General features: G+C 39.7%; 1 protein-coding gene and 1 long non-coding RNA gene across 3 annotated transcripts in view; one reads left to right on the top strand and one right to left on the bottom strand.

Moving 5' to 3' along the window:
- Positions 1-24,791, top strand: part of LOC141811346 (uncharacterized) — a 210,593-nt gene that overhangs the window by 47,391 nt on the left and 138,411 nt on the right. The gene's annotated exons all lie outside the window — the stretch shown is intronic.
- Positions 14,091-17,577, bottom strand: pou4f2 (POU class 4 homeobox 2). Its single transcript, XM_074692934.1, has 2 exons — positions 16,767-17,577; positions 14,091-16,456 (listed from the first exon to the last, which is right to left on the bottom strand). Exons 1-2 carry the CDS (start codon positions 16,980-16,982, stop codon positions 15,527-15,529), a joined length of 1,146 nt encoding a protein of 381 aa, XP_074549035.1. The 5' UTR covers positions 16,983-17,577; the 3' UTR covers positions 14,091-15,526.

The raw sequence follows: 24,791 nt of genomic DNA on the forward strand, positions 1-24,791 counted from the left end.
CAGCTTTGATGTAGAGATCTTGACTGGCATCTTCATTGATTCTCCAAGCTCTGTCGGATGAATTTGATCAACGGGGAGTTATCTGGTCTTTACGCTCAACATCCACCACTGTTCATTTTTCAATTTGGCTGTCAGTTTGTAATTATGCTTTGATGTAATAAAACCAACACATGTACAAATGATACCCTTGATTCCATGACAGACACATAAAAGGGTTCCTTTAGCATGCTCTGTTCTGAAAACACCTGCTCAGAGGTTGTTGTATGAGTTCAACATTAAAGTGTGTTTTTAGAATTCTTGTTCAAATCCCACTGAGCAAACACCTTCTGGTTTTTTGCAGGGAGCTGCAGCACCTTGCATGGCACACTCTTTTAATGGTGAATGTTGCTGGAGGCAGCATTGCTTGCTTGTGTGATATTACCATTTACCTGCTGTTTTGAATTTATTTGAATTGGGATAAAAAGATCAGGAAAATGTTTTTTTTTTTCTACCACATATCTCAACCCTAGTTTTTTCCCCCTTCTTTTACATTCTAATTTCTGACATGCCAAATGACTTGACGTACTATTTCATACTTGTATATTTCTATGTGCCTTTTGGGATTTAACCTGCTTTGGAAGAGAGCGAGTCTACAGCATTTCCCCAAGGATATGCATGCAGAGGGCAGAAAACATCAATCAGCCATCTGATACCATACTGGATCTTTGTTGATATGACAGCTCCTGTCAAATGTTTTGAACAGAGGAAGGTGAAATGATGCATTCTTTTAAGTAAAAAAGAAAAAAAAGTATGTAAGAGACAAGAATGTGATCGATGTATAAGGATGTTTTTAAAATGAGCATGAGAAAAATTAAGCCTACCCTAGTCCCGTCAGGTTTTCAAGAAAACATTGCAAATATTGCATTATTTTATTTTGAGCTTGAGTAAACATTTCAAATAGTATACAAACTATACACCTCGAAGTCTTCCTCAATACACAGAACCACAATCGTGGATGAGACTGACTTCTTACTTAACAGTTATCGAGGAGATGATCGTTGACACCTGGCTGTTTGCTGAGTGCTGTGTATCAAAGGATATGAATGGGAAAGTGTGGTAGAAAAAGGTGCACAAAGACCACACAGCCTTGATAGGACTGTCAAGTCAAATCAAGAACTCAATAGTAGACTTCATAAGGATAAGGCTGAAACTGGTATCAGTGCATCAAGAACCATCACGCATATCTTTAGCAAATGCACTACAGCTGATATCAAGACAAACCTGAGCCAGGGAGGACAGAAGAATCTTCACAGAAGTAAATTCACAGCAAATTGCGTACTTCATTTGGAGCTCAATGCCCTTTTAGAGTCTCTTGTTCTCAGGAGTGTAGGGAGAATCAAAGTTACCTAAAGTCCAGTGTAAACTTTCCACAGTCAGATGATTTGGTGTGCCATATTATCTGCTGGTCCACCATATTTTCTGAAGTCAAGACTCAGTGCAGCCTTCTATCAAGAGCTTTGTGACCATGCTGATTCCCTTTACCAGACTTTACACCAGCCTACGCTGCCAAAACGGCTACGTAATGGTACACTTACCATTATACTACCACAGTTGACTGGCCTACCCATTAGCCTGACCTGGGACTCCTGCAGGAACTAGGGTAGGATGGACGCTCTCTGAACTCTAATAGAAGAAAAAATAGATTTTTAACATTTTTAAACATGATGGTTTACCTCTATATAAACACAAATAAGGGCTCAGCTGTGTTTTGTAAACAGTTGTAACAAGACATCAGTATAGCTGTGGTGGGTGCTTTTGTATGGACAGGAGACTCCTTTGAGTCCTGAGCATCCCCTTAAATTCACAGCATCACCTGTGATGCAAAATTATGCCAATGCAGCAGGTTCTGAGCATACACTACACAACAGACAGTGTGGCTCCACCTTTTACCATTGCATGGTTTTGAAGCCAAAATACCCCTGTCTGGGGGGCCAGCAGAGTCTGCACAGTAGAGAATCTTTGTGGAGTTTTCAGAAAAAAAGGGACTTTAACACAGTGCAGCCCAATAACGGCTTTGTATCACCACAGCATACAGATGTGAAAGACATTTCTTTGAGGTGAATTTATTTTTTTGAGAAGTTTGACCACAGTTCCATTAGAATGAATGGGGGAGACAAAGTTTTTGACCTGCACTGCAGCGAGTCACCAGGTGGGGTCAGTTTTTGTGGCAAGTTCTCGCTGAGCAGCATGAGGCTTAACCCTGAAAGATATATGTCGCTATTAGGAAACCATAACTTGGCTCTTAATATTAACAATGTGACATGCCCTTATCTTATTGGCTGCACCGAACACTTGTAAAGTAATCAAAGAGTATTTTGCTTGGTGGGTAGGCCTCTTGGGCTTTCACTCTCCATTGCTGTAGCATTTTGTACATCCTCAGCTCCAATCAGATTCTTCTCTGGGGGCCTGCAAACCATCAGTGAAAGGGAACTCAACTCCTCTTTCAAAAGTGATCTCATCAAAATATTTCTGAAGCTCAACATCTTTCTTTAAACATTTCTGTCTTTATGAAGGTTGTGCTTCTGGACCTGACAACTCAAAAGAACATTTTAGTTGAAATGTTGATAACCACCAATATATGTGGGCTGAGGTAAATTTGAGCTTCGAGAAGGGTTATCCCAGTGCTACAAGGAGATTTTAGAGAGACCAGTTTTTGGTATTTGCTTGTCATGAACAACAAATCTGACAATTACCATCTTGGCAGCTCACTGCTAAAACCTTTTTTTTTTTTTTTTTTTTGAATTTTATTGCCTGTACAGTTATTCTTTGCTTACTGTCAATCACCTGTCAGCTACATGAAGAAATAAAAGTGTCTTTTTTCAGAAAATCCCTCCAAGTCCACATCATTTCACACATTTTAATAATTGAAGCCCCCTTTTATTCATTTATCTTTAAACTTTAAGACAGTGGTAGCTTAAATCTTGGGAGATTCTTAATAAAAAAATGGGACAAGAATGTAAATGTACAGATTTGAGTTGAATCATTGATGTATTTGTGTTGTTTAAGCCCATAAGCAAGAGTAAATTTGATATATTGATATTAGTATTCTCCTCAAAGGCTCTCCAAATACCAGTCTCAAACCTTAGGTAAATATCTAGTCCTTGAACAGTAAATATACTTGAAACATGAGGACATCATAAAAGACCTTCCCAAGGACACATCTACAGGTAAAAAGGTAAAAAAGCTGTTTTGGATTTAAGTATTAAAATGAACTGTGTGTGAGACCTTAATGAGACAGGGGAGAAAAATCACACAAGGTCGTCTTTCGTAAGAACAGAAATTCCATCCCTGTGGGGCAGAAAAGACAGAACTTTTTGTTTTAGCAAACTGCCCATCAAATAAGCATAATTACCATCAGAATTCATGCGGTGCTCTGAGACTCCTGAAGGCAAGAGGCCCCACTCAAATTAGCAGCTCTGATAAATCACCATTAATTAGCTAATAAAAGCCAGCAGGTGGTTCGGAGCCCAAAGACATTCCCCGGTTGTTTGAATTATGTATATTACAGCAGTGCACTGATAAAGTAAATGAGTAGGGGGAACAACAGATAGGAGTTCTGGAGGGCCCTCATGTAGGGATAATGCTCCAATCAAATCTCCTGCAATTCCACAATCCCACCCACAGGAATACAAGTGGCTCTGACCCCAACTCGGATCACATAACACAGGGCTCTGGTGTGAAGCATATTTATACATGGATTATGCATACAGAATACAAAGTTTGCCTCAGCCCGCCCCTGAAAAAGAGAGCTTGTAAAGATGTTACACTTTCATTATAGTAAAACTAAGCAATTATTCGAGGAACAGAGAAAACGTGGGCTGATTGAGGCACAATGACATCTCTACATCGTGCTGAAAAGGGCAGTGATTATCCTGATAATTATAAATTATAGGTGCACAACCCACACGGTGTGGTGTGGCTGCACTACCTTAGATTCCTAATCAGGAATGGGCTGTCCATCATTTATTTTAACCTGAGTGTCATTTTCTTGGTTACTTGGTTAAGTCCACCCAATGCTTAACTCAAAGGATATGCCCCAAGTGATTAATACCCTGGTCGTTAGGGCGGGGACTGAAATTCAGACTCAGTGGCTATAGTAATGGGTAAGAAAACACACACAAATCAGTCAAAGTTGAAATGACTTTATTCAACATAGATTACAAAGTTTACATGTAAACAATGTCAAATTGATTTGCTGAGTGTGGCTAACATTAGCACAGCTAGCACCACCAGTCTTTGGTCCTCCTTGTAGTTCAAGGCAACATGCCTACTGGTCGCTTTACTGTGGCTCTTAGTTTAACTAGTCACAGCCTTTATGCAACTTTTTTCTCCACTTTCTAGATAAAACTACAACCTAACTACAGTGTAACCATTTTTAGCTAAATGGTGGAAAATTAGACTGCCTTTGCTTTGTGTACATGTTTGTGTGTTTTCTAAATCAATCTGCTGACTCTTGGGAAAAAACAACATGAAAACATCTTTTTGCATAATGTTATATAAATTTGAAACAATTTTTTTTTTTAAATAGTTTTACTATCTGGGCTGAACACCCCCCCCCCCCCCCCCCCCCGGCTGTGAAACAAAAGTTGATGATTTTTTTTTTTTTTTTTTTTTAAGAAAAATCTCTAAATCAAAATAAACTTGAAGTCAGACAGTCCTTTTAAACTGAATTAATATTCTCTAAAACACAGTTGCATTCCTAATTGCAGTCAATATGTGCAGTCCAGAAAATGATGAGTGTCACGGTGCACACACAGATCCACTGAGTGGTCTTTATACAAAAATGGGTGTCACACCCCTTACCTTTGGAGTGGATGAATCTCAAGCACCTCTTCATGTAAACCCCCAGTGTAAGCATCATTATCCTGAACAGGGGTGAATAGAGGTTAATCAACACCAAATGCTTCTTTCAAAGCTTCTAGCTGCTTGAACAGAAAATAACAGACCTTACTGTTCACTCACAGGTTTTCTTTTTATGAGTCTGTCACAAAAATGATGTTATTTTTATTTTTATTTTTTGTAATACTGCTTATTTAGCATATTTTATTTGGGAAATTTTTCCACACCCAAGTTTTCCTGTCAGCAAACCCACTCGGAAATCTACTCTGCTTCTTTCCTTCTTGGGTAAATGAGCTCTTTTCTCTGGGTTAGATGTCCTGAGGCAGCCACTTGGCAGAGGGTGAAAGAAATGGCAAAAAGGCATCCACACAAGTGGGACATGGGAGCAGATGGGACGCTGATTGCAGTGTTGTTTACAGCTGTTGAGGTCCTTTCACACTGCTATATAGAGGTCAGAAACTATGTCTGAGTGCCACATTTCACAGCACAGCCACTGAGATACACAGGCATCTCCACGGCACAGCGCACTGTCAACATTAGCAGTATGGGTGTAGTACACAATGTATTTCAGGGGGTTTCAGCAACAGGGCTGCAGTTTAGCTTGGAATTTTGTTCTTTTAGTCAATATCAAGATATTATTTTCCTCAAATGGTTCTTGAAAAAAATCATAATCTGCACATGCCCTCTTTTTCATTGCTCACAGAAAGTGAGAAAGAAATAAAAAGGACAGCGGAGAGCGTGGAGGAGAGAGTAACTGGAAGGAAAGCCATCCAACACAAAGGTCTTTGACGATCATTAACATTTCTTTATGCTCGCATTGAATCACTTTATATGGTTTTACCAGGGACGTTGACCATTTAGGATCGCTCCATCAGGGTTCTTACTATAGTCGGTATCTCAAGCAATAATAGCCCAGAGCGGCAGGTGAAATATATCCAACGTAATCAACCTTTCGCAAAGGCACCTTAGCCGCACACATTTCAACAGCACAGTGTAATCTAATATAATGGATGGCACCAACTTGCTATGCAGAGACATTACTTCCAATAAAGTTTTTTTCGTGGCAAGATCGTGTAACTTTTGTCATTAGTAATATAAATGCCAGAAATCTCCAGATGACATAATACCTGCAAACATGATGGCCAATCTTGAAGATATTTTAATGTATTTCAAATAAATATTTTTTTTTTTACTTTTTTTGTTAAATTTTAATTCTGCTAATGAATCTCTCCATTTGTGCAACAATCATTTCTGAACACAGTCTGTGCCTGTGTTTTGCAGCTATCCCTACATTCCCATGTCTGTCTGAAATGTGTGTGATGGCTCATTTCCAGCATGATTGACAGCTTACAATCAGTTTCAGCAGAAAGGCCATTAAAAGCTGCCTTCAAGTGCTGTCAGAAATCCTGCAATTACAGTTTTAGTACACACAAATGATAGTGCAAAGTCATAAATGTGACACCTACAGAGATTGTGGGTTTTCAGTCAGACCTCAGTGAATGAAATACTATGTGATTTCAGTAGACAGTGTTATACATAGTAACCAGTCATTTAGACTGTGTTACTGCTCTTCATTGGGAGTATTTGTTACAATTATATTTGGTAGAAGACTTTCTGTTTAATCTAAAAAGCATTTTTCACATGTGTGTTGTAAAGATTCTTATCCTTGTTTTTTGTGCCTGAATGAAAATAGTCACTTTAAAATGAGCTGTTTCTCCAGTTGATCATAGTTTCATAGATTATCACTATCCAAGACCCTTTCAGCCAAACTGTAGGAGAAATTCATTCATATCTCGGGTCATGTCATGTCATTGAGAAGAACTCTTATAGCCTTATTAGAGTAACTTTTACTCATTTAAATTCTTCATAAATTTAGCACAGTAATCCTGTTATAGCTGAGAAGAACCATGTAGTTATTATGTACCAATATACTGATATACTGATGAGCATCTTCTTCCGATTTTTAATATCCACTCGACCATCTGCTGCTAAAAACGTGCAGTTTTGAACAACAATATATCAGCCTATGAGTGTTAATTGACTCCTCAAACACAACTAAAACTATAAACAAGGTAGAAAGGTTTTTACCAATTCCAACCATCCACTATAAATCTGTGACATTGATATTCTACACCACCTTACTCCCATGTACAGTATGCTTCTTTGCATAATGTGCAGTTGTGTAGTGATTTGTGGCTCTCACAAACTGAGGGACATAAAAGAGATATGAAAGAGCATAAAGCACCGTGTCTGTGTGTGTGTATGCATGTGTGTTAAGCCAGGAAAACTTATAGAGAGGCTCATTAACAAGGCTCCATCTAAAGTGTGTAAAACATTTTAACAGGAGTGGCTGTGAGTTTTGTCCTCTATAGGCTCAGCCTCTGTTCTTATAAACTCTCTGAGCTCACACCAATCACTAAAACTTTCTTTTGGTAGATTTACTGTGATAACGTTAACACTTTTATCTCCTTTTTTCTCTTTTGTAATCATCTTTCCAAAATTTTTTTTGAGGATGCAATTTTCATTTTTCACATCTCTGTACACAATAAAATTTTATTCTGGTGGTGGATTCTAAAAATCAACAGATGACATGATTAATAATTAACCATTTTTATCATTGCTGACCTGGCGCTTAAACCTGTAATTGTAGGAATCCTCATGTAGCCTTGTACAAACATTTCAATGCTAAAATTGACTTAGATGTCTTCAGTTGTTAAATATCATGGCCATCAAGTACTTGATGTATTTTTAATAATGCAAATATTTTAATTAGCCCAACCCCATCTTCATGCATGTAATCTCCAGTGTATAGCTTTTAGAGTTGCATGTTTGCTGGGTGCCGCCCCCACACACTCTGAAACACCTCTACATAGTCTAACAATAATGAAAACTACATTTTGCACATTTTTATTGAGATAATTTTATTAGAATATTTATAAATGAAAATATTAAAGCTCCTATGAGAAGCTGATTATGAAACACAGTATAACCAATGCTGGTACTCTGGAAAAGACTCACAGTAGCTTTAAATTTTTGAAAGCAACAGACCATGCCAGAATTAAATTAGGTCTTTAATAAAAACAACAACACTTGTATTCTTAAAACTTGTGCTGTGCAAAATTATACAAATCCATTCCCACATGGGATTACCAAAGATTATTGTTATTTTTAAGGCAATCAGGCGCATATTTTGATATTATTTGCTGTTCAGTGAATGTACATTACATAATGCTTTGCATAGATAAAATCCAACGTACAGCAGATCTGCGTTTGGTGTTTGAAACTGGGCATATGTGTGTAAGTGTGTGTGTGCCCTTATTGGTGCTTTCCAATGCATAGACATTGAAGCCATAATTTAGTCCATTATGTCCTCTGGTTTGCAGTCGTAGCCCCGGGCCTCTGGCACTGAACGTTGTGTCATTTGCTACCAACTGGGTTTTTGATGAGAGTGTGTGACCTCGACGCCTCATCCCTCACCACTGTCTCATTCCCTTTATTTACATCTGTCTTTAGCATTCTAATTACTCTCTTTATTGCTTTAGCCCGAAGGAATCTGTTATACCGCAGGAGGGGAAAAAAGACTAAGGACACTGGAGTTTTAACCAATAATAAAGGAGCATAACTCCCATTACCCATAGGAAAAGATTGGGCCTGTGAGGGTCTCCTGTTATGGGCTGTGGGTAAAGCAACTATATGGGCTTTTCAGTATACAGGGCGTACAAGAAGGGGTCAATTTTTTGCCTATGAGACGCATTCATTTCAGAACAAATGCTTTTTCCGTACAGGTCTTTCATAAACAAAATACATTCTGAAGATAATCAGTTACATGGATGTTGTCGGCATGATTATAAGCAAATGTAGAATCAGACTTTTGATATTGGATTTTTTTCCCCATGTGTGTAGCATTTTGATTGGAACAGAATCTATTTTCCACAACAAAATTGTGCCTTGATCCTCCAGGTTCTACAAAAGCAAGAATGGTGCACACACAGTACAATATCTCTTAATATTTTGGACTATGTTAACATACAAAAACTTTAAAATGCCCTGTCCCCTCCCTCAGAATTTTATGAAATGGCATCAAGAGCAGGCCCAGCAGTCTTTAATGAGCTCTCAACTTTAAAGACTTGAAGGATATTAACAAGCTGCTTGACAAATGGTGCTTAGAAGCACATTAAAGACGCAGCTAATGGCGCGCATAATGACGGCTAATTTTCGATCAGATATAAATTAGAGCCCCCAACAGTTATTTGCCTTAAGGACTTTATGTAAATGATTCTGTTCTGTATAAACTGAAAACTGAGAGAGTGAGTGAGAGAGGGAGTGAGAGACTAGCACTCCTTGTGGGTATGATTAATAGATCTGCAACAGAGCCTGGCTGTCAAAGCCCAATGAACACACATCCAGCAGACAGCTCTACCACCTTCTCATTAAGGTCCAATCTCTAGCTGGTCTACAGCTTACTCATTCGGAACACCAAAACAGCCTCCAAGATGAGTGAGTTTAAAGCTCAACGTTTGCTTAAAAAAGAGGATCAGGTGAAAAGGGAGACCTAGCTGTTCATAAAAGTGTACCTCCACCCCCTGTTGTTAAATATTTGATGGCTGAAGGCACTTTGATGCCATCAATTTACACATGAAGACATAATATAGAATTGAGAGTACTGCATTAAATGATGAACACATTAAGTTAATAGCTTGTGTATTCACACGTTAAGAGGAATCCACAGATTAAGATCTGCCAATCTGATGTCAAAGGTTCCTGGTGATTATAAATCAGCGCTGATGCATGGACCTGATGCAAATCAACACCCTGTTTTCTTTAGACCTGATATTAAATCTTACTGATAAAATGTGAGTCCCGTCAAAGGGACACTGGGATTTCAAGCTCAACCCATTTTGTTTTTTCTTTCTTTTTTCTTTTTTTTTTTTTTTAAGTACTGACGCACAATATGTTAACACGTTAACACAAATATCAAAATATACTAAAGCTTTTTTGCTACACTATTGTGTTTGGGAGTTTACACTTGTGAAAATGGGTCCAAATAACTCCATACCATCTAAATCCATTTTATTTCCTGTATTCAAGTGATTTGTGATGTGGAATTTAAAAAAAAGCTTAATTGTTGACTGATCACAAACGTATAACTTGTAAAGTGACTGTATGCCCTTTTATGACAGTAAGAATTCAGTTCTCCAAATGTAGTCCATTTATAACCACCCTTGTGTAGCTTTTCTACATAATTAACCTTAGAAGAAGCAAAAAGTTTGGGAAAAGGCGGAAAATTAATTATGGAAAGATGTTATCATGAACTCATCTGACCTTCTCGTCCATTCATGTGAGAAGGTAGAGACCTCGTCTTACTTCAGTTTTTATATTCACAGGGCAGTTATTTCTTCCTTGAAAGACATTTCTTTCTTTTGTCCATACAGACACTAGTGTAGCCAGTTAACACAGGTTCTATTTTGGTCTTACACCCTTTGCTTCCAAAAAATGTATTGCAAAGTATTCAGAATTTGGTGGCAGCTCACTTGGTTCTGGACTTAATTTTGAATTTTTTTACTTGTAGATTTTGATACAGGATATGAAATCATCAAATAAACTGAAAGCAGGCTCTCTTTTTGTGATGCTCTGCATGTTGGAAGTACTGCAAGAGTCTAGTGGAGTGCAGACGGTTTTCCCCTCCAGCAAAAGCATTTGAATATTCATATAGATTCATGTTGAAAAATAAAATCCACAAATTCTCGTAATGACGCCAACTGCACAGACAAAAGTGAAATGTCCACAAAACCCAGAATTAATGAAAGATCTTATAGAAAGTAAATATATGATTACATTAAAAAATGATTTTAAAAAGGAAAGGATGGTGAAGAAATCACAAGGGGATAAGACCGAATTTTGGTTATACATCCAAAATCATTACTTAGGTTTTGGCCACATGCCATGGGTGAGTGTGGCCCCTCAGCACCCACCCTTAAAACACGCCCCTGAGCTATTTGAGTGATGAAGGCTTTTATAGGTCCTAATATCTGTAAATAAAAGAACTAGTATTTATTTAGTTTTTATCTGGGGGATTTTTATTTTTGTTTTGTTTTGAAATGGCAAAATTTTTATTTACCATTTCTCCATTCTCTTACTTCCCTTTTTCATGTCTAACCTACATAAAATTGCCAAAGAAAAATGTATTTTTATTTCTTGTATTGAAAAGAAAACGCACAAACTTCCAAAATCAAAGCAATAGGTCTTAATACATCCGTCTTATAAATTTTTGATACAGCTGAGTTCTTTCTACGCATGACTGGAACGTACCTCAGGTTTGCGCATTTACATTTCAAATTGAAGGCCTGTTTCTAAAAACATAATGTGGTTTTAGTTGAACCTACACCATGTTTTTTTTTCTTTTATCTGTTTAGTGTTAAACTGCTGAGAAGTGACCATGAATTGTAATTGATATGATGTAGTTCATAATAACCGCACAAAGCGAACATTTGGATTATATTTCGTTGTCGGAAAGTGCTGTATTGGCTGTATTGGCGTCAGCTCGTGCGTTTTATGAGTATGCGCGTGGCTGGTACGTGTGTGCGCGTGCGATTATGTTAGAGCGCGCGAAGAGAGGGAGAGAGAGAGAAAGCTATTTCACTGGCAGATATAGTATGGCTCTCCCTTCTTTGCATGCCATCCTGCATCAAAAAGTATCCCACCAAAATCCTCCTCGCCATCCACTGCTGCCCCATCGATTAGTTTCTGGAAAACACTTAACAAACTAACGACTATTGATGGCTGATTAATATTGCATCAACAACAACTGATTGGCGACAATATCAAATGGCGATTGCCGCTTAACATCCAAGTAGCAGCCATGTGATCTGACAGGGTGTTGCACAGTGTTTTGACGGTGCAGAGAGAGCCCAACAGATGATAAATAAAGGCTTATATGGTGTGTGTCGCGCGCTCACTTTATGGCTCGTCTAATTCGAGAGCAGTCGCGTCTTTGAAGGCAGACACTTGGCGTAAATGTACAGTTAAAATATTCTACTCTCAGGTCCCCAGGGGGAGCTCCGACAGTCCCTGGCCTCATTAAAATTTCATCGGCATCCCTGTGAAAGAGGGGGAAATGTTCAGGGGAGAGAGAAAAATAAAACAGAGGGCGTAATTATAACAAAAGGAAACAGTGCTGCCCTTTTCGTTTTGTAAAATATCTCCCGTGTCGTCATATGGATGCTTCAATGTATGGAGCATAATGTGAGCCCGTGTGTCTTTGGCTTTAAGGTAAAGTGTTTGCTTCACGTATTTATTATATGAAAAGGGACCTTCGATTTTTATATTGTGCTGCTGAGGCCTTATGCTCCATGTGTGTATCTCTCTGTGTGTATGTGTGCTGTTTTTATGGTGCAAGGGCCTCATTGATTCGCTATCCCAGAATCAGATCGATTTTGGCCAAATATGTGAAATAAAGCAGCAGCAGATGAGTAGATGACCTGTCTTTCTATAAAGTCTGTCTGTGCAGGGCTCGCGCGCTTGTCGAGCAGCAGCGAGGCTCGCTGCATAAAGTTAATTTCAATTCCCGATGAGACCCTCACGCGCAGCCCTCCCTGACCAGCGGTAATTAACAGGGATAGCTAATGACTGCTTAACTCGCTCTTCATAATTATCTGCTTTTCATAATTCGATGTGTAATTTAATAATTCGCTCTTATTAACGTATTAAGTGAATGGCTCATTTAGGGGAAATTAGAAGCACTCACCAGGAGCATCTTTTAATTGATGAACCATCATTGCTGTCTCATTAATAACGCTCGTTTTGATACTCTTAATTTGTCACGAGGAGGACAGCGCTGTTTGGTTTGTGGATCAGTGTCATTGAGGGTTTGAGTTTTAGTTTGGAAACAATTTATTAGAACTTATTTCAATATATTAATTAAAAATTGAAATTTTTTTGAATTTTAAATTGTAATCAACACCTTCAAAATTAATAAACACAAATGTGAATTTTTTAAAAGCATTTTACCCGTCGTAGGGCAAGTTATGCATAGTCGGCATGCATGTACATGTTATAATTTTTAAGGTAACACGCTGTTTTGCATAGCTTAAAATGTACTCTTAAACTACTTAAAAAAGATATATAATTGTATTTTTCTTTTCCTCTGCCTTATTCATTCTTTCATTTATCTTAAAATAATCCCATGCAAATGTATTCCAGGTGCTGTAAATAATCAGTGTAAAGGTGGAGGACAGCTTTCAGAAATGCAAATGCTGGGCTCCTGCAGCCTCTCAGGTATCTGTCCATGGTGCTGAAACGCTAACTCAGCGCTCAGCCAGCCAGCCAGTCAGCCCTGAAGCCCTCAAAACAACAACTCTGCTCTGGACATGACACTCAAAATACTCCTCTATTTTTCCCCTACCCTCCTCTCCTCATATCTAACTCCTTACCAAAGGTTTTGCATCAAAGCTCGAGCTTGTGTGCCCGCATGCACGCACAAGCTCAGCACGTTAGAGTGTGTATTTAAATAGAGACGGGCACGTTGGCAGGCGAGCTGTTTTTCTGGCGGGCTGACATCTGGCAAGTCTGCGCTCCAGGGACCCATCCAGCTCTCCATAGACCCTCTGATTAGACTCTAATAGAATATTAGCATTTGCTCTCAGGTAAGGCAACAGTGAGCTGCATAAGCTGGCAGCAAGGCGGTAGAGGAGCACGTGTGTCTTTAACATTGATGGAATAAAAGAAAGAAAGACTTCTCCTGTGTGGCCTGCTTTATAGGGAGGCCTGAAGGAAGAAGACAAAAAAAGATACTCTAATTACATTTGATCATTTTGATTATCTATCTCTTAGATTAACCAGAAAGAGGGTGAAACGGCGTAGTGTTTAAATTGGATTTAGGGTTGGTGTTTTGCTCATAGGCTCTATGTCAGGGCCCAAATATTAAACCTGACACCTTTAGGTAGCCACAAAGTCGTGTCTGTTAAAGAATATTGGCAGAATTGGTAGTCAAATAAGCTTTCAGTATCCACAACACATCTGTTAAAAGCTGTGCAGCCCACAGCTAAAGCGTTCCCATCCTCCTCATCAATAAATAAACAGATGAATAAATAAAAGAATATTAATAAGTCTGGATGAGGCACATTACACAGTGTAGTCATGGAAAAAAGCTCCGATTAAATGTTAAAGTTTTTTCTTTAATGAAACACATATTGCAGTTCAATAATTAAATAAATTAAAATTACATGGATGTCATAAATTAATAGAATAATTTAACCAGGGAAACCCAAAAGCAAACATACATTACAGAAATAAGTTACCTCAGCTAAAACAGCAATACAGCAAAAACCTGTACGAATATATTTATGTGCATCGACTGGTTCAATGAAATATTTACATTGTACACGTATACTTCCATGAAGCTGTTTTGTTTTCTCTTCAAGAAAAAATCATTTTACTTAAACAAGGTGATTTTTTAACAAGCAACGACGTCATAATGATGCGCGTATATTTATACAAATAAATAGCAGAAAACATACAGAAAATAATTTTAAAAAAGAGAATACTATCTCATATATATCTCGATTGTACCATCTCAAATGTTAAAAATGAAAATTTGTGACCGTAAAATTTCACAGTCGTTTCCCTTTAAAAGCTGAACAACACGCTTTACTTGCTGTCAGAATTTGATTTTCTCAGGCAAAACGAGGAGGGAGGGGGAATCCCGATAAATATGTAATGAAGTAAACATGACCTCACTCAATAAATAGTTCATAAGATACCGGCCCACGCTGGAGTGTCAACTTATTGCAGCCGGCGAGAAATCATATTTTTCAATGGCGAAAATCTGTTAAGTCTTACAAATAACGCACTATTTCTTTATCTCCACATACTGAGGCCTAAAATTCACCACCATCATCATTATTATTATTATAATAATCATAAAAACAAAGAAACCCTTTACCTTAGCCCCAAATCCTGGGTATCTTAAAAATAGATCCCTGACTTTGTTTACACATGGTAACAAAATAAGTGGAATTAATTACACATTTAAACACAAAATGAAGTGTGTGACAAGTAGATAATTCATTTACACAGGGCTATTTGGCAGTAATCTAATAATTAGCTTGTGTGTTGTCCCTTTAATCCCCCTCATGGACCCTGAATAAATGTCAGACTGCATCGTCACCAGCTTGGAGGGAAAACGGTGGCTTATCCTATAAGCCAGAAATATCAACAACAAGAGTCACCAAACCAAGTGCTTTGAGTTCAACTAAGCCCCGCTGTGCTGTGTGGAAACGACTCTTTCATTGGGGGTGTTTCTGCCTACGCAAACTAAAGTAGTCCTCATTGGAAATTAATCTGAAGTAAAAATTAAAGCAGAAGAGTCCTGTAAGTCATTAAAAGCAGAAGCATAGGAAGTGTGGAAACAATGTTCTTACTTGCTCTTCAAACGATGCTTCAACTTTCCTCCACTTCTCCCCCTCTCAGCAAGTAAAAGACGCGACTGTGGGCTCTTTTAGTCGTCAGTCATTAGTTCAATTTTAGGAATTTTTCGAAAGCACACAGTCATCGATGATTGAAAAAAAGGTGTAGGATAGGAAATATGATACAAATCGTCCCTAAACAGTTCCCAAGTCTTTTGTAGTGGGTGGGGGGTTTAAGGCGATTCTTAGACGCATGCTGAGTATTTCATCCGTTTCTGTTTCTGTCGCTGGTTGCAAAACCAGACCCGCACCACGTTCTTTTTCAGGTCCAGCTTCTCTGCGATCGCTGCGATTTTCTCCGAGGAGGGACGCGGCTGGATGGCGAAATAGGCCTCCAGTGATCTCTTCTCCGGCGCGGCTATCGATGTGCGCTTCCGTTTCTTCTCCGCGCCGTTGAACAACTCGGGTTTGTTAAGTTTCTCCCTGTGTGATTTCTCCGCTTCCTCCAGCCACGCTTGCAGGATGGGCTTCAAAGCGATCATGTTGTTGTGGGAGAGCGTGAGGGACTCGAATCGGCAGATGGTGCTCTGGCTGAGGGAGCCCACCCCAGGAATCTTCAGGCTGGCTAAAGCTGACCCTACATCCGCCTGGGTAACCCCGAGTTTGATCCGTCTCTGCTTAAACCGTTCCGCGAACGCTTCCAAGTCCCTTGGATCGGCGTCCACGTCGCTCATGCCCATGTGCGTTGGTAGCCCGTGGGCATGAGCCATGTTGATGGCCGCCTGGTGCATGTGGTTCATGCCCGCCATGTGGGCAGGGTGCGCAGGCGTGGAAACCACCGAGCCATCCGGCCCCGCCATGGCTCCCAGCGCCAGTCCCGGAGTGATGTGGTCCAGCAGGTCTCCTTCCAGCGCCTGGTGGGGCTGGTGGTGATGGTGGTGGTGGTGGTGATGGTGGTGACCAGCCAGGGCGGAGGGATGAGAAATAGGCACCGAGGAAGAGGAGGAAGACGAGGTGCAAGGTAGAGTGTTCATGGTGTGGTAGGTGGCGTCCGGCTTGAAGGGGCTGTGATGTGGAGGGTGGTGGTGGCTCTTGGTCTGCGAGACTATATCCACCGCCGCGAGAGCTTCAGCCCGGGCCAACAGACTCTCATCCAAGCCTCCGAATATATTGCTCTGCAATTGCAAATAGAATGCACACATAACTGTCAGCAGGGAATTCTCCCTCCACTCCTCGGTTTAAAACATTTCCAGAATGTGAAAAAAAGAAATCCTAAAAAGGGGAGCACACAAAACAAGACACATGCAACATCCCAGGTCATAAAAATTAATACAAGAGGCAAAGCCGGCTGAATACATAAGTTGAGCAGAGGAAAAAAATATGGAGGTGTTGGGTGATTTGCTGTGCAGACATGAAAAAAACATCAAGCAAAAAAAGTGGGCTGTCAAAATGTGCCTTTAAGCAGTGATTATGCAGAATACGTACCGGTGGGGTTGGGAGACAGGCTCTGCGCATCGCCTCCGAGCTGCTGCCGCTGCTGCTGATGATGGTGCTGCTGTGTCGGGAGGACGAGCAAGAGGACGAGGGTGCATTGGAAGTCAAGGTGGAGGACGAGGACGAGTGCAACGAGTACTTGGGTTCGGGCAAGCTGGTGTGAGCCATGGCGAAAGGCTGCTTGCTGTTCAGAGACATCATCATCATATTTGCGGGCGTCCGAGCCTCGGCAAGTTCCTTTTAATAAGTTAAGACTCCGCCTCCTCGGTACGGAGTTGAAGCCCAATTGCTTCGCAGGAATCTCAAGTCACTGCCGAGTAAAAGTGGAGGGCTGAAGACGGTCCAACACTGAAGTTACCACATCTATTTATTATAACTAGACGAGCTTTTTTGGCAAATGAGAGTAGCCATGCAACTGAACGCAGCAGGTATTTTTTTCCTTGTTGGACTTGTGGCGCGATTAAAAAAAAACTTTCTTTTTTTCTTCTTCAACCGTCTCCACCTTGTTTTTATCAATATTGTTTTCTGCCTTGGATATTTTTTTTCAAAACTCCTCAAAAAACGACGCCAGAAAAATATAAAAAAGTTTCTTCTTGTCTCTCAGGATTTCCAAAAGACTTCAAGTTTACAAACTGTTGCCGCTTTCGTTGACCTGTTTGGGTTTTATTGAAAAAGTTTCCGTCTCGAAAAGAGCTTAAGTGAGCAGTAATGGCGGTGACAGTCTCTGTACTGTACCTCCTCGACTACGTTGAATGCTGCGGGGACCCGAACTGCCTCTGCTCTGAGGCGAAGGGCAGACTGAGTCTCTCTCCGCCTCTCTTTCTCTCCCTCTCTCCCTCTCTCTCTCTCTTCACACACACACACACACACACACACACACACACACACACACACACACACACACACACACACACACACACACACACACACACACACACACACCTTCTCTCTTGTCTCTCTTCTACATCTCTCTCTTTCTCTCTCACTCACACACACACACACACACACACACACACACACACACACACACACACACACACACACACACACACACACACACACACACACATTCCAGCTGTACCTGAAAAACCCTTTCATGATTTATTATTCTTCATTAGCCCCACCAACACCACCACCCTCACCGCCGCCGCTGCTGCCGCTGGGGACTCTGCGCATGGGCAGTGTGCGACAAAGCATTCATTTCAAATCACTCTGCTGCTTACCTCCAACACCTCGTTACAACCAGTGTGTCTTATTGACTTCAGCGACTTTACAGAATTTCTATTTATTGCACCTAAAAAAATACCCAATTGTTGTCACGTTTTAGTTTCTTTCGCAATCTAAATTTCGTTAATTGTAAATACCATGGACAGCTCCCTTCTACGTTTTAGGTCAAAATTCAAACAGATTGTAACCGTGAATCCAGTAACAGTTTTTTAAAGCTTTAGAACCAAAACAAAACACATTACGTATAATACAATTAAATGAAATAAACGGAATAAAACCTTTAATTGACAACTGCCCTTATTCTTATGTGTGGTCATTATATAAGAATAATAAAATGTGTTTTATACTAGAGTAAGTGTTTATTTTTATTTTGTAAAAAAAAAAAATGTTTCTTTCAAAAATACCAACAACAAATGACTTAACTCATGGAGATAATTTCCGTCTATTTTGCATAATTTTGCATTATTTCATGACTGTTGTTTTACAATTTACAGAGCCGCTACAGTTACATAATAAGTGACGAAAAGAAACAGATAAAATTATTTATCCAAATCACAACCGTTTTATTGTACTTATACTTGTCATAACAGGCTATTGTTTTATCTCTTTTCTTATTAAGCCACATATTCTTTAACGTGATTAAAACATTTAATCGTCTTGAAATTAACAAGTGGTGTCTAATTTGATCATTTAATACGGTCACGTCTATAGGGGAAGATCATTGTTATTATGCAAGTCTCATGGAGGTTAGCCCATATGGAAAACAATAACACTTGTTCTTTTTATCTATGTCTGTAATATTTTGAATCCACCCCCACTTTTAACACACACACACACACACACACACACACATACACACACACACACACACACACACACACACACGCGTAAGTGCGCGCGCGGGCGAGAAGGTGTGACATCTTGTAGCACTTCTGGCGCACCGCTGACCCCTTGATCACCTCTAATGAGTTAATAATATACATCGCATTAAATTGCACGTTTCACTAGAGATTATTGTATGTGATCTCTTCCTAATTATGGGCTTCACATAATTACATGATACATGTCTCTGTATGTGGCCACAGCCTGTAAGTGTGCAACGCTGCAATAAAAGTCTGAGAGCTCTGAAATCGAGCCTTCCGATGCTGCAGCGTCAACGTCGCGGCTCACGCGCTCCAATGCGCACTCCGTGTCTTGGTGAGCGGTGTTAGATCCATTTTGAAAAACCTTATCTTTCAAACTGTTGATGCAAATTGCCGTTTTTATGTCCCCATGCCTTTTGGTGTTTCTTTTTTTTTTAATTTTTACATTGCATTTCAGCCATGTAGCTGCAGAAAAAAAGGTTTCCTCCCCAGCGGGAAAAACAGGCGCTGCTGCAGCCACCTCCTGCAGACACCAGGAGACAAGGGATCAGGCTCAGGAGACATCAAGGAGCAATCAGTGTCTGCTCACATATACCGACAGACTGATTTATGATGAAACTTTAAAGAAATCATTTATATTTCACCACCTCTAAATTGGTGTATGAAATTTTCATCCACAATGAAACACACAAAAAAAGTATATCTTAAGTCAAATAAATCAGCTGGAGCTGCTCCTAAGCAATTGACTTTGAAGTACATTTTCAGCACTTTTCCTGTGTGTGTTCACATACCTGAGGCTTCATGCCAACAGCTCACTCAAAGTTTGGGGGAGGACAGTAAGTCAGAGTGATTAACAGAATTACCTTTGAAGGGCCTGACATGGCAGATAGAATCAGGATCAAGTGGCAATCCAGGAGTTTTTGGAGAGAATCGTGCACTTTTATATCTTTTAGAGACTGCTGATAAAATGCAGTGATTGTATCTGATTGGAAGTGTTTTGATTGTACCTTAAATTCAAATTAAATGATTTTTTTTCTTGATTTATAACAAAAAAATAATAATTTGTGAAAAGTTTTTTTAGGGGGGAATCAAATACACAGATGGCAAAAAAGACATTTTGGTACGTTCTAAACAGATAATTTACATTTATAAAGGACTTTAAATGAGAGGGATTTATCTCCATATCTTACACTATTTGATCTCACATTCTTAAATATTTTTTCTTTTACCTTGCCACATTCCCCCCACAGCTCTGCACATTTCTGGCTTCAATTTGTGTCATCACACTGGTACAGTAATTTAAGAGAATGTTGATATCACACAAAGGCTTGTCGTAACGCTGGAAGGTGCCTTACCTTTAAAAACACAAACCCTCAGTAGTATTGTGAAAAGAAAAGGCTCGCCTTGCTTCAAGGAGGTGCACTACATATAAATAAACCGGCACTGCCTAAAAACAAAAGTAAAGCCCAGGTAAAATAGAGAGCGCACATGCAGCAGGGCTTGATATAACTCAGGTGACTTGTTTGCTTTTTTCCTCCTCACTCTCTTACTTCCATCCGAATCAAGGCGTGCTGCAGAGGTGCCTGTGTGCTTTACACAAAGACATACTCCTCTCAGTCTCCCTCAGGAGCTCTCCACGTTAACAATCCCAATTACACCGAGACCACCAGAGACAGCTGTTTTTATTACAGAACCGCTCCTTTGTGCCGCCAACAAGGTATCCTCGCTTTCCACTGAACACAGAGAGAGAAAGCTGCACTGAGAGGCAGAGGAGAGGGAGAGGAGTGTGGAAGTGAAGTGGATGAAGTCTCTTAGCTGCTCGCAGTGCTGATGCCTTCATTCACAGCTTCCCCCTCCCCTTTCTGATCTCGTGGAGCTCTTTACATGTCAGAGCAGAAGGTCAATGCTTGTTGGGAGAGGGTCTACAAAGAGATCAGGATCTATCTCAAGGCAACAGCAAATCACACAAAGAAGGGAAGGGGGGGTGGGAGGGGGTTCAGCCACTAACAGCGCTGCTTTATTTATTCATCTGCTTTACCTGGGAAATGTGACAGGTTCCAGGAGGAACATTCTGGCTTTAATGTGTTGTTTAAATGCATACAACAAAAGGTAGAAGCCTTCAGGATTTACTAAATGTCACACACTGTACTGGAGCTCTCACAGGGAACAAGTGCATCACAACTTGAGATAATGAAAGAGGTTTCAAAAACTGCACTTGAAATGGAACTCAACTGGTGTACAAGCTGTGAAAACATTTTTGTTCTCATTTCGACTTGTGGCCAAAAAATAGCATCAGCATTTTTCAAAATATTCTTATTTAGTCATATGTGCTGATGTGGATCTGCCATAGACAAGGCCTCTTTTCTGATAGGAATCAAAGTACTTAACAATGAGAATAAAGGGCTTTGGGAAACTGGATTATCAACAAACACATAATTCTTAAACTAAACCAAAAGTTTGATATTATCACCTCTAAAATGCCATAAATGCTCAGAAATATGGTGACTGTTTAAAATTCCATAATATATACCGACTTCTCTGCACAGCCTTGAAAATAAAGAATAAAAGAGAGAAGAAGAAGAACTGATATGAAGGCCAGGGCTGTAGATGGATGAATGATGCATCTTAATACCTTCCATAATATTGAATTGTTAATGCCGTTCAAATATGAGCGGGGTAAAAACCATAATGATGATCTGTATTAATGTTCTTTTGGCCACTAGGGGGTAGCGTACAAAGATGTAAACAAAGAAGTGATTGGATTAAGTATTATCGCAATGTGGCTTGCAGTAGCGTGTTTTTACATTGGCAGTTAAAGCAACGGTTTCTGATTTCTGACTCCACCAACTGAACAATGGAGTAGTTACTGAGCTCTGATTTGTTCTCCACCAACTTGAGAATTGCATCTAAGTTACTCTGGGGCTAAGTACACTACTGTCCTTATGGTAACTTGTTGGATTCATCTTTTAACGGTTTAACTGAGGTAATTTCTTAAAAAACATCTGCTTCTTCTTTGGATGTCAGGATATCTGGAACCAAAACAGTAAAGTTCCTGCTTTTGTAAAAGAAGACAAAATATCTTTCTATTTAAGCCAACTTTTAGCTAAACAGGGTAGAAAACAACGCTGATGCAACAAAAAGTTACACAAAATTCAAATAAATGTTCTGCAAATAATATGTCAAAATAAAAAGGCAAACGCAATTGCATGCCACACAATTCTGTAGCACACAAAGAGCTATGCTGCAGTTTTAACAGTAACAGCTCTGGAGGGCTAACACGCAACTTTACATAACTTTGACCACACCATCATAGAATAAATAAATGAAAATATAAATGAAAACAAGTTGCACCTGTCTTGAATTAACAAAAAAAAAAAAGTTAGAAATTTACAATGTTAGATTTGAATGTGCTTCAACCTCCTGTACAATAGTGTATCAGAATTAATATGACAGTATAGGTTGTGTCAATTTGTCCTTGCTAACTAGAGCAGCCAGCTAACCTGGTCCAGTTGTGAGACCAACCTCAGGCCATGGCTGATCAGAGACCCTGCGAGTGAGGTGTGCCATGAGGTCAGAAAAACAAATAACACCTCCACCAATTTCCCTACAACCCACCAGGTACTCACCTTTGGGGGAGGAGGTTTGGATTCTGGCCCAGTCCTGCCTATTGGCCGCAGGGCAGCAAATGATAAGGTCAAGCCTTATAATGATGTCACATACCTTAAGGTACTTCAGATCAATATCTAGAGCGGCACGTTATACCTGACAGCCAGTCAAATAAAGGCTGCCCAGAAAAAGAAAAAGGGAAAAAAAACTCAGTCTGAGATTGTCTCTTCTGATAAAATGAGATCCTTCCTCTCATGCTGCTTTTGGCTAGGATCTTATTGGTGGAAGCCTTTTTGATCTTAAAATCATTGTGGCCATTTACTATCACATTGAGCACCTTCAGGTTAAGCTTGAATGACAATTAAATAAATAAAAACAGTTTGAATTGAAGCATGAATTAGAGCAAAATATACAGTTGGTGAACCACTGATGCACATGGCTCTATACAGTATGTTTGACATGACACACGCACCTTTGGCAAGAAACAGGATGGTGAATACGAGAATACGATGAATACGAGAAGCTGCACCTCACTGAATATGACTTTAAAGGATGTATGTATGTCATATGCTATACAAGTGATTAATGTAAGCAGGATGATTGCAGAATTCTGTCCAACCTGAGTGAACACTTCTTCTGCCTCTCTCATTAGTTTGACTGTCCCACGCAGTAATATATTGCTTGTCACTGGGTTGTCTAATGGTTGATGCTAATTGACCTCCTTTCCCCCTCTCTCTACTGCACAAATGAAAAGATTTCCTCCATCCTGTGATGGAGCATGTCACAATCTGATCCGACAAATTAAAAAGCTCGCTGCTGTCACACTGTCATCGTTCGGAGCCCTCGCCTCATCAGCTATAATGATCATTTTTCTTCTCTCAAAGCACAGCAGTGCGCTGACAAACACAATACTGAGCAGGGCACTCTGCCTTTACAGTATGCGTGTGACGTATCTGAAATCTTCCATACAGTTACACTTGAACTGTCCTTCACCAATGGTTTGAGAAGTTTTCCTGCAAAGACTTTTTTGCTTGTTCAGTTATGTAATGTTTTTCAAAATTTTTATTTCTAGTTTAGCCAAGTACATTTTAAGTTCACATATGCTTTTAAAAAGTGTCACCTAATTTCACTGTAGATAGTAAAAGCATAGCCAGTGTGCTCATCTCATAGACTGCCTATGATTGTTAAAGTTTGTCATATTCACCTGCTTTTTTCTTAATGTAAATATGTAAATAGAAATACTTTCTATATTTTCTACTTTTCTATTTTCCTTCAAATTTGCATTTATTGCACTTTTCTGTGAGCTGCTGTGACAAAATACCCCCCCCCCCCCCCGGGAATTCTATTCTATTCTATTCTATTCTATTCTATTCTATTCTATTCTTAAACCATCAAACCATAAACATGAAGTCAACACAAACAAGTCTTATATTATAAAAATATTAAATTCAAAATCATGATAGAATCAAAAATGTACACAAAAGCAAAGTTCCTCTTTGGAGTTTCACATTGGAGTTTTTTTTTTTTTTTTTTTTTTTTAAATGCATGGGCATTCTACTCTGCCATTGGACTGAACATGATAGCAACACAAGTCTCTGTCGCAGCTCTCATTGGCTACAGAGCAATGACGCTCATTACCTACAATCAGCTGCCCCATCTGTGTCCGAAACAGAAATTGACTGTGGCGTTTTACCTGCTGACTTTGTGTGTATAACTTTATAATTTATGCGGTGTACCCATACTATTGACAAAAACGCAGCTTGGTGATCAAAGCAAGCCATTCAGGAGGTTGGACAGGGCCACGAAGACAGGGCCTGTAACACTAATGATCTTCAAACGCTCGTCTATTTCACTGGGAGCTATGCACAACTCCCCAGCAAGTCCCCCGTCCTCCCCATGGAGGTAATTGTGCCTGGCTGGTTAGGTGACAGGTGTCAAGTGGCCCCTCCTCAACTGATTCATCATGCTAAGCAGAGAGGAAAAGCTGATCTCAGCCTCTCTGCCTCACTCCTTCTTCCCTTTCTCTTTCTCCGTGCCTTTTCTTCTCCTCTATCTCTTTCTTGTTTGCTCAAATAGCTACTTTGTCATTACCTCAGAGTGCCCTGTCACATGTTACCTGTGCTTTATGACGCTGTGTGAAATACAGTAAGCAGTCATAACTTGGGTAACAGCTTTGTGTTGAATAGCAGACCCTCCATGGCCCTTTTGATGAATGGATATTGTTGAAACAGTTGGGCATTGCAGAAAAAAAAGCTGAACTACAACTAAGATTGTCCCAGTTTATTCTTAAATGAAACTATACATCAAGTTTTCAAAAAGA

Source organism: Halichoeres trimaculatus, unplaced genomic scaffold (genome assembly GCF_033239565.1).
Source record: "Halichoeres trimaculatus isolate MK-OKI-2021-1 unplaced genomic scaffold, fHalTri1.1 fHalTri1_scaffold_2, whole genome shotgun sequence".
Classification (NCBI taxonomy): Eukaryota; Metazoa; Chordata; class Actinopteri; order Labriformes; family Labridae; genus Halichoeres; species Halichoeres trimaculatus.

Bases quoted from the DNA above. Each gene is read 5' to 3' on its own strand.
- pou4f2 (XM_074692934.1), bottom strand. From the start codon at position 16,982: ATGATGATGATGTCTCTGAACAGCAAGCAGCCTTTCGCCATGGCTCAC. The intron at 16,457-16,766 runs GTACGTATTCTG...TTGCAATTGCAG, and splicing joins CCTGTCTCCCAACCCCACCG to AGCAATATATTCGGAGGCTT.